The following is a 10,609-nucleotide window of genomic DNA, read 5'->3' on the forward strand; positions in this document are numbered from 1 at the left end:
TATATATATATATATATACTCTGTTCAATTTTTTAATAGTTTGGTCATTTCGACTGTTGTTGAGAAGATTTTTTTTAAATTTTCCCATATACTCCTATGTAAATTTCCTTCAACAAAATATGTAAAATTTGCTATAAAAAAAACTGGATACTAAATTTTGGCCAGTAAGTAAATTAATGGTAATAAGTAGTAAGTAAATGTCTTGTCAATAACAATTTTGTCTATTTTTTTTAAATGCTGACGAGATTTGAAAGAAACGTGATGTTTCTGTCTTCCAAAAAAACTACAAAGCTAAGATTTATCATCACTGAACAATACTTCAATCTTTCTAAAGGGTTACCATTGAAGACAGCTCATGTTTCTCTCCAAAACGACAAGTTTACACTGGAACTGTAATCGCACTGTAAAGTCGAGTCTTATCTGGATGTCGTATGAAACATTCTCTTAGGTAGTGATTTAAAAAAGAAACGAAAAGGAAATGTTTTACCTAGTGTAGATGTTAATGATTTAGTTTTTATTAATAACTTTGAATTAAGGGTGGGTCTTTATAAATTATACTGACGAAGCAAGGGCTTGAACAATGAATTGGTCTTACGATGATATCTTATCAAAAGAAGAAGTCCTTATTCAGATCCTGTCTCGTGTGAAGTACGCGAAACTCTTAAATAAAACTTTACAGTTTTTGAAATCCGATAAAATGTGAATATTATCGTTAAATGAGAACTTTTGTACCTATTTACATTGAGGTCATACAGATTAAAGTAATTAAACATAAGCTTCCGTTACTGCGACCTTGAAGTTTTTCTTTTTTTTTTAAAGTCTGGAACGTCTGTTAATAATTTATTATCTAACAATTGATTGATTGATCAGAATGGAAATCAATGGTTCGATACATTGTCTGAGAATTCTTTTTATGATAAAATATGTTCATTTTCGTCTCTAATGAAAACTATAGTTATTTAAATTCAAAAATCCATGTGATAGTTAAGAGCGGCACAAGTTTTATTGTTGTGTACACTAAATATTAATATATATATATATATATATATATATATATATATATATATATATATATATATATATATATATATATGGTCCTCGGTGAAGAATAATTTTATATCATTTTTTATCATTCCTTCGTAAAACCTTGTACTGTATGACATGATATTGACAGACACGGTTTCTCTGCTCAGTTGATCTGAGCTATTCACTGTGAAATTGAGTACTGTTTATATACCTAGTGAAGTGCAATACTTAAAAAACTTCACTCTTATTTGATGATTTTGCCAAATCTCTTTCGAAAAAAATATATTCTAGTGCATGTATACACATCGCTAATTATTTTCTGTGATATTTACTGCAGTGTGTAAAATATTGTGAATTCAAATTACTGTGTAGAATTGAAACCTTAAATTTTTATACTGGAGATCGCTTTTGTGGGTCACTTATAGTTTTCATAAACAATTTTCAAATGATGTACTTCAAATTGACTTTTAATTATTATATACTCTACTCTAGTTTGTACATTGAACATGTTGGACAAAACGTACTGCGCTGTGGAATGCTTACCTACTGAGATCAGAAATAAGAATTACCCAGAAAAATACCCCTTACGTGTATATCTAAAGATAACGACGAGTTTATGCCCTTGAAAGCAATTTCAGTTCAAACGAATCATATCAAATGCATAACATGTATATTTTTAATGCATTTATAAGTTACTGACAATACCACACATCTAACTGATCATATAATTTTTTTTTAAAATTTCAAATATATGTAAGTATATATTTGTATCTTTGCAGTTACTGTAATGTCACTCAATGACCACAGCGCATTCATAATCACTCAGCAATGTCTGGAATTATACGTATATATATATAAAAAAAAATATCAACGGCCACCTGTCCTACCACACTATAGTCTGGTCTGTAAAGTTTTTATTGTCTAAAATAAATATTTATATTTAGTGGTTGGTTAGGAGTCTGTGCACTGTATGTCGCTTTAGCTTTGGAAAGACCCGATAGATTGGGATCGGTCTTTTCGAGACAGTTGGGAGGGGTCATATTGGATGAAAACTTGGAGATGTCACCTGTTTGTCATGTCTTGTGAAAGGTTAATTAGGTAGAAGCAACCAAACATTATCTGGACCTGTTTAATTTAACACACACGCCATTTATTGAATTATAAAGTTAGATCTGTTTGTTAAGTAAACAATAAGAAAGTGCAGACACCTCGTGTTACGTCGAATCTTTGATATTGACCCTCCTTTGTATTAGAGCAGTTTTAGTTTATAAGCGGGGTAAATAGTTGTAGTATGCAACTTGACAAATTGAATAGTTGCACGAATCGTTATAGAAATTAAAGTCCCTAATACTCTAATCAGCGCCTGTCTCTATTGTTCCCGAGATGTGCAGTTATTTTCTGGTATTTAATGAGAACCAACATGCCCTCGGCTTAATAGCAATCATCTCCGATTAGATGCTTTATTATTTCTTATCAGTAAGCTCTAAATATTTCATAAATATTTAATATTATAAAAAGACTGAATTTTGAAAATTGAATATTAATGATCTGCCATTCAATTAAAAAGTAACTTTTCCTTTTACCAGCGTTTAATACTCCATTCATGCTTCAATTTAATTTTCAGTCCTAGTTTTAGGTAAATACGAGCGTTCATTGTTAATAGGTTCAAAAGTGACCAGACCTCGGTTTACAGAAATATGATCTTGAAATCAATCACACCGACTACTGAAAATCGAACTGTGTGAGGAGATAACCCTTTGTCATATTATCTGAAATGTTTTCTTACGCCCCACATGACAGCTTTCATTTTCTGTTGACTATATGATATACGGGCTACATTGCAGGTGAACCAATATAATGAAAGATTACGATTCAAATTAAGTTTCACTGATCTTAAAGAATAAAAATGACCCTCGTATATGTGACCAGTCGTTTATCAATTGACTCTTTGAAGAAAACCATTCCTTTTCAAAACTATATAATTATCTATATATCAATAATAGCACCTATAATTTGACTTATGCACAATGTAAATTACATTTTTGCAGTTTGTTATAATGAACACTTTACTTTTTAAATCTAAATACAATGTATATATCAAAATATATGTGATAAAAGTATATAAATATTCTTACCCAATACGAATCAAATAATTCCATTAAGTCCACATTTTAGTCGAAATCCGAAACTGAATTCACAGAAGCTTTGAATCTGTCTCTGGTTATTCAAATCCGATGGACTCTAAGGTTGCTTATATTTAAAGAAATGCGTTGGGAAAAAACTCATTCATCTGTTATCTTGATTCCGCGTTTTCTTGCCAATACCTTTTTGTTTATTTGTTTGTTTATATGTAAAGGTATGTCATTAATTTGAAATGCTACAATCTGCTATTTAAATTCTAATTGTTTCGATGGAATAGTTGATTTCAGTGATATCCGAATTCCGAGGACCTAGCGCGGGATGGGCTTGGTTTCATTGCGTCACAATCATCACCTTGGTTCCAAATGTCAATAACGAAACAGGTGTCTTCATCCAACGCGCTGGTCGAGTTTGAGTCTCTCGCTTTACTCTCTCAGTTTCTCAAATGAATTTGAAACCACGAGTGCTTTTGTCTTGTTTGTTTATATTGGAACATCCTTCTATATCAAACTGGAGAAATACTGCATCAAACGTGTGCGTTCTATGTAATTAAAAAATTGAGTAAAAAAATGTTTATTCAAGTCGAATTATGAAAGATTATATACTAGAGCTGCTGTATTGATGACAAGGTGTCATGAATTTATTTTTGAAAGTAAACAATGACAAGTGTCTTTCAACACCAGTTCAGAAACTACGGAATTGATAACTTTAAAATTACAGAGACGTTATGGCTAATTTTGATTTCAACAAATCTGGTGTTGCAGGAAGGCAATAAACAGAGCGTAATTCAGTAACTGAAGAGGACAAAATTTAATTATTTTTGTACTTTGTTGGCAAAACATGGCAATAAGATACTCTTTCCTATTTATGTCTTTATTTCAAGCATATGTGTAGAGAACGATTACAAATATTCGATCATGCCTGCTGTTCAATCCTTATTCGAGTAACAATGACTAAAATATTTTAAAAACAAAACAGATGGAACGTTATGAACAATCTCGTTTGTTATAGTACACAATCAACCCTGCTGACATGAATAATAGAAATAACTTGTTAATATTACGTATATAAGAATACTTTTGATACTGGATGTGGTTAGAAACCGTGGGTAGCAATGACTAAAGTCTTTTGAATGCTTATCTCACATGAACAAATGTTTGTTTTCACTGATTATATTTGCATCGAAGTCTAATGATTGCGATAAACTTCAAAATAATCAACGAAAAAAGCACTCGAAGTGAATTACTTTTTGAAGTTTTAAATTCTGGTATTTCTTTTCGCCTTTTTTCACTTTAGAAATAATTGAAGTTGTGCAATAAAGATCATTTGCATTGGCAACGGACCTTATTAATGAAAATAACGGTTCATAGTTTATCGCGAGTACTACACAAGTAAGCAGTAAAACTAAGTCCATTCGTTCACTGCCCTAGAACCTGATATCCATTCAATAATGGACAGGCCTGATCCTTACAATGCAAGATCCGATTTGAATGTTTTTTGGCGATGATGTTTTGCATCCACCCACCTCATGGTAACATAGGGTACTAAGGCAGGAGTTGTAAACGTACCTTGGGATTAGATTACTGTATTGTGATGTCATTATAAATACGGCTACTCCCCGGATAATGCCTGGGAGTCCCTACAGCAGCATACGGCAATATCAGGCTATCAAAAAATGAGTTGTCACGTAAAAGGCGATGTCTGGGCCAAAGTAGAGATTTAACCTATCATAAACTATGAAGTCAACTCTAAAGAAAATATCAAGTCATTAAAAGAAATTCTTTCACTTTTAATATACAGTCTAAACAATGATATCTGGGTGTGTTACCAATCTTATTTTATTTTATGGATCAAACAGGCTAAGCTTTTAAGGGTTTTTTTTTCATATATCAAAAAATCATGGTAAATATTATTTTTTATTTTCTTTAAGTAATTCATTTCAGTTAATTCATACAACGTTTACATAATTTATGGGATAATTGCTTCACTGTATTTCAATAGACTATATCCAGTTGGTAATACTCCGATCAATTTAATTCAATGAATTTTACATCATTCATAGGGAAGAAGTAAACGAATTGAACGAATTATAAAAGGTACTATTACTGATAATCCATCAACAGAGTTTCCTCTCTATGTTCAAACATTAATAATTTTATTGAACTTAAGATTAAAGATCTGTAGTTATGTAACAAGCAATTAATTAATTTTGTATTTCAACCCAGTGTTATTAATCTTTTTTTTTATTTCACCTCCCCCCTTCCTTCCCCAGAGTTCCCATCCTTAAACAGATTTTGCGTCAAAGAAACTCTTCAGGTACGTATAAATGTAGGACCAATCAAAGGACAAGATAGGCTAAGACCCCTTTTTGGCCCCTGGTTTGGGGTGTCTTTAAGAATGATGCAATAGTTAATCAATTGAAAACATGTTGTCACCATGCCACAGAATGAGTATTGGATATACCGGTAAGTTATGGGATACACAGAGGTCACAGGAAGGTCAGAAAATATGTCAATTTCCGAATTTTCTCACTTTTATGCAAATTTTCATCGATTTTACAGCACATTTTGCTTCAGAAAACATAGAGCATAAGCCAGATAGGCAAGCTTGTGCTCTATGTTTCTCGAAGTGAAAAGTGTCTCAAATTTGACAAAATTCGACCAGAATTGAGGAAATTCGGGAAAATGTCCTACTTCTGCACCCTCTTATGACCTCCGTGTAAGATTTGAATCAAAATTAGTACTGGTTATAAAACAAGCATCATTTTAAGTTCTTAAACAAACTAACACCATTTAACTGTGGTCTGATTTTCACATCAAATAAGGGGCCAGATTCGGCCTTTACCATATACCTTGTCCTTTCTGTAACAAGCTTGCATTGGTGTTTATAGGAGGCTAAAGATAAGAGTTTGATGAACCATTTCTATAATGCAGCACTCCTCATGTTCACAGAGATTTAGGGGTATGTAGCCTATGTGATAAAAGTGATTGTTCTCTACGACACAATCAACATGAAGGTTTTGGACTTTTGGATGCTAAATATTTTTTGAGTTCTAAAAAAACACATTCAAGTAGTCTACATATAATTACACGTATGGTTCCATGCGCGGATCGGGGGAGGGGGTGTTCCGGAAACCCCTCCCCAGGGTTTTTCAGTTTTTAAATGTTATGTAAATGTAAAAGAAACAAAAAAATGACCTTGGAGTCCCCACCCCCTAGAAAACACGGACCTCTCTTACAACGGTAAGGAGATTAAGAGTCATGTGTCACGTAACTGAAAGAAATTGAATTAAGAAAGTGCATACTAACCCCACCCCACCCCGCACCACCCCAACAAAATAAGCTTACCAAGTTAAAGCAAATTGATTTTTTTCTTTAATTATCAAAAAAGTTCCAATTCTGACATTTGTTAGAGTTGATATGGAACACACACCCCCCCCCCCACTCCACCCGGGAAAAATTTCTTAAATGTGCGACTTTGTGCCTTTTGTTCCCTGTTTACGGTTCGTTTTCTTTACTGGAATCATGAGATTGATCATTGCCCGTTATCTTCACCTTTAACACTACATAAATGTATATAAATTTTTGCACATATTTATGACATTATTACAAAATCCTACAAAGTTTTCAAAGTTACTATGGCAAACATTATTCATCTATATGAACATAAATCTAATAGTTATATTGCGGATTTCAGAAAAGCGTTTGTGTTATGTATCCTTAATATACATATACAATTCGGGTTGATTTGGCCTTGAAAAGGTCCATTCAATTAATTACGCTTTAATCAGACTTGTAAACAAACAAAATCAGATATCCCCTCTTTCAATGCCGGCAATCAGATCAATTGCTTTGAAATCAACCTTACGAAACACGACATTTCTTAAAACATTGTTGCGTAATTACAGTGGATCTATGCAGAATCGATATGACGTCCATTTTTCCCACAGGCTTTTCAAGTGTTCAGTTCTGCAAATGACTCACGAGGGAAGGTAGCCTTCAGTACTGACTTCTCGTTGCCACAGATCAGGAGCTCTAGTAGGTCTCTTGGTCATTCATCGCCTCTGTATGGCCAAGGAATTGTTGTCTCAACAGGAGAGATTAAAATAATCGTATCTGAGGATCCTTTCAACTGACTGACACACATTTGTTGATATATTTAACACCATTGTCTTTTAAAAGTTTCTGTCATGTCCTTAGATTTATCAAAAGATGTTCAGGTATTTAAACAATCCGGTGCACAATACAACAGTCAACCTGCTGACGTTAAGGTCATGACCTCTCTCACAAAAACCACACACACCAATCAGTGACAAGCATCTAGGAAGGATAAAGATAGGAACAATTGTTCGATCTCCATCAGTAAACAGTAATAAGAGTACACAAAACTGATCTATTCTGGGCTGGGTCGGGGCAAGACGTGATTCAGACAAGGAGATGTGCACCCTCCGAGACATACCAAACAAGCACTATATACTTACCTACTGCACTAAGGTCCACAAACACTGCGTATTTAATATTGTCAATATTTTTGAAATCGTATATATTTATTATATTTTTGTTGTTCTCGACAAACATCAAAGAACGTTCTACTTATCTGTTTGGAACAATCGCGAAAAATAGATATATTCATTACGGTTAAATGCCGGTACCTACCTAATACCAGTGAACAAACATGTGTATAACCCAATACAAAAGACCACCAACCCCAAAAGAACTCTGAGCTTAAAAAAAAAATCTTTTAAAAAAAAAATGATCCGCAACTCCATATCTTAAATAACCAAACAGTCGTTTTAAAAAAAATTAATTCATCTGTGTAATCTATTTTCAAATATTAAATAATTCATACGGAAGTGAAACTTGGATGTTTTACTCATTACTAGGATCATTCATTATTATACATAATGATACCTGATTTTATTCCGATATCTCACTGATCGCCGAGGTCGTTCTTTATCAATATAAAATTGTCTGGTTTTATTCAATGAATAATGGTTTTATTCAATTGAAAGAATGGAAATCAAAGATACGATGAATTTAATAATAAGTTAAATATTGGAGTAAGAGAATAATCTGTTTTATGGGAGATTTACAGGCGACATGCAGTTCTCTGTGCCAATTGGTCTTAGTCCGGGATCCAAACCACTGCAAACCGCTTGTCCAAAGAAACAACTGAAAAAAAGAAATTGTATTGTTCTAACTGAATATCTTTATAAGTACATAATTTGTGGATCAATACTTTCTATACAAGCTTGTCGTCGTTATATTTAGTTATTTGTACGTATTAATTTTTAAGGGGGGACGACCCTCTGACAAGAGAGATAACTTTCCAAGTAAAAAAAAATCCTAACATTACTCATAGTTTGTTTTACCATATATAGTTTAATAATTGAGACCTTTGAGTAGTCAAAAATTCGATCAAACCTGATATATGATGGAAACATTAACTTCTATTTCCTTTTGCTTATACTTTTCAAATTGGTTTATTATAGTTGAACCCCCCCCCCCCCCAAGAAAAAAAAATAAATCCAGTTTTAAAACGCTTACAAATTGAATAAATTCTATCTTTTATAAGGGCCATTTTAAAAACACTTTAATATATCAAGTACCATATGTAGAATTTTTATAAGTATAACATTTTTTTCCATTGAAAAACTATTTATAAGAAAGAAAGCTCTTGCTAATGGATGCATTCTTTTCTTACAAGCACATGGAACACAGTGTGATATTCTGACTTAGGAAGCAGCGCTTCATTATGTTTTCTAATATGAATTTAATAGGTATAACACTAAATATTATTTCCATAAATACACTTCACATTTCTAATTTTATGATTTGATAATAAATTATAACTCTTCCTATTCTCTGTGTTAAAATTTCTTCATATCATGGTCTGACATAAAAATAATCTCTGAACAAAATAAGCAGCGCTTCATACCTCATACTATTTTTCATTTGAATCTTATGCTATATAGCTCTTGATGAAAATCATTGCTGGGAAGTTCAAATAAAATATGAAATTTAAAGCAGAGGGTCATTTGTCCTTAAGATGCCTCCGAAGTCGTTTCGTTATGTCATGTTCTGAATTTTGAATTTAACGGGTGGGAGTAAATACAAAAAGAACATCAATTTGCATTTACTCCCACCCGGTAAATTCAAATTTTAGCACATGACATTTACATGACCGACGTGTTAGGCAACATGATAATTGTTTTACGTTTTAATACGTAAACTTGATTAAATTATTTTTAAACTTCAATCTTACTAGAAAAAAGAAAATTATCTGCTTTTAAAAGACCAATTATAATCACTATACTCTTAAACCAACAGACCCGACCGTCCTGAAACCATTACCTGTTACTGTAGAGTTTTCCGTCAGAACCGCAGACCGGGTTATCGGCCTTCGTAGCACAATCAATCTTCATCAGGTACTGGCAGAGTTTAGATTCCAACATCGAATTGGCATTGACCGTAACTACAAACGCAGAGTAAGGAATCTAAAGCATTCACAAGTTTTAAAAGTTGTAGCCCTTGACAAAATGGTTACTTACCATGGACAAGTAACACCAAAACTATTGTAAGACGTAAAAATAGTGTACACATATTGACAGACACGGTGCACAGCTGTTGTTAATTATAAATTCACCTATGTAAAACAAATTGTTTGCATATACGCATTGTTTAATATACTTAATTAATCACAAAGGTGTGCAATAAGAGTGATGTGTGCGCTGACGAAACTGATGTGTTTGGACCGCCTTAAGCAAGTTGCCATACATTATCTATATAGAGTATGTGTGTCTTTGTATATATAAGCCGAAGAAATGACAAATCCCCATTCTCCAATGATATGTATTGTTACTATATGTAATAAAACACGACAGATAAACATACTAAATAGTAAATACACAGTAAATATGCTGGAATAAAAAATTGATATAAAACCTGATGGAGGGACTTCATCTTCCTTCCCTTCTCCTCCTTCCTCCCCATTATCTATGTCTTCTCTTGTGACAAGACCTTCTTTTGGATACCAACAATTGTAATCCATTGGCCTTGACCTTGGAATTTGACCTTCTTTTGAAAAACGTTAACCTTGGCCGTAACTTTATGAACAATTGGTGCTACGGCTTTCATATTTCACCTGTGTATTTCTTGTGAAAAACTTTAAACCTTTTCCATATCTATTCAATGGTTACTGCTAGGGTTTGTAATACATGTATTTCACAGGTATGTTCCTCAAGACAAGACCTTACTTTGGGTACCAACATATTTGATTTGCATTTGAGAAAATTTAACCTTTGCTATAAGTTGCCATACGAGGGCATCAGAGTTTCACAAACACATCTTGTTTTTTTTTTTTTTTTTTTTTTTTTTTTTTTTTTTTTCCTGTTTGTTTGTTTTTTTGAACGCCATCTAGCATCAATTCAATTAATGACTGTTGG

The 10,609-nt window shown here is 32.8% G+C and overlaps 1 protein-coding gene across 1 annotated transcript; it reads right to left on the reverse strand.

Moving 5' to 3' along the window:
- Positions 1-8,184: 8,184 nt before the first annotated feature.
- LOC133171621 (turripeptide Gsg9.2-like) lies at positions 8,185-9,803 on the reverse strand. Its single transcript, XM_061306409.1, has 3 exons — positions 9,716-9,803; positions 9,519-9,639; positions 8,185-8,336 (listed from the first exon to the last, which is right to left on the reverse strand). Exons 1-3 carry the CDS (start codon positions 9,765-9,767, stop codon positions 8,243-8,245), a joined length of 267 nt encoding a protein of 88 aa, XP_061162393.1. The 5' UTR covers positions 9,768-9,803; the 3' UTR covers positions 8,185-8,242.
- Positions 9,804-10,609: the final 806 nt, after the last annotated feature.

The sequence above is a fragment of the Saccostrea echinata genome, unplaced genomic scaffold (genome assembly GCF_033153115.1).
Source record: "Saccostrea echinata isolate AGI-Se365-2 ecotype Australia unplaced genomic scaffold, CSIRO_AGI_Sech_v1 ptg000054l, whole genome shotgun sequence".
In the NCBI taxonomy this organism is placed as follows: Eukaryota; Metazoa; Mollusca; class Bivalvia; order Ostreida; family Ostreidae; genus Saccostrea; species Saccostrea echinata.

Excerpts from the sequence above, each read along its gene's own strand:
- LOC133171621 (XM_061306409.1), bottom strand. The coding sequence starts at position 9,767 with ATGTGTACACTATTTTTACGTCTTACAATAGTTTTGGTGTTACTTGTC. Across the intron at positions 9,640-9,715 it reads TTTGGTGTTACTTGTCCATG|TTACGGTCAATGCCAATTCG; the intron begins GTAAGTAACCAT and ends CTGCGTTTGTAG. Across the intron at positions 8,337-9,518 it reads GGAAAACTCTACAGTAACAG|TTGTTTCTTTGGACAAGCGG; the intron begins GTAATGGTTTCA and ends TCTTTTTTTCAG.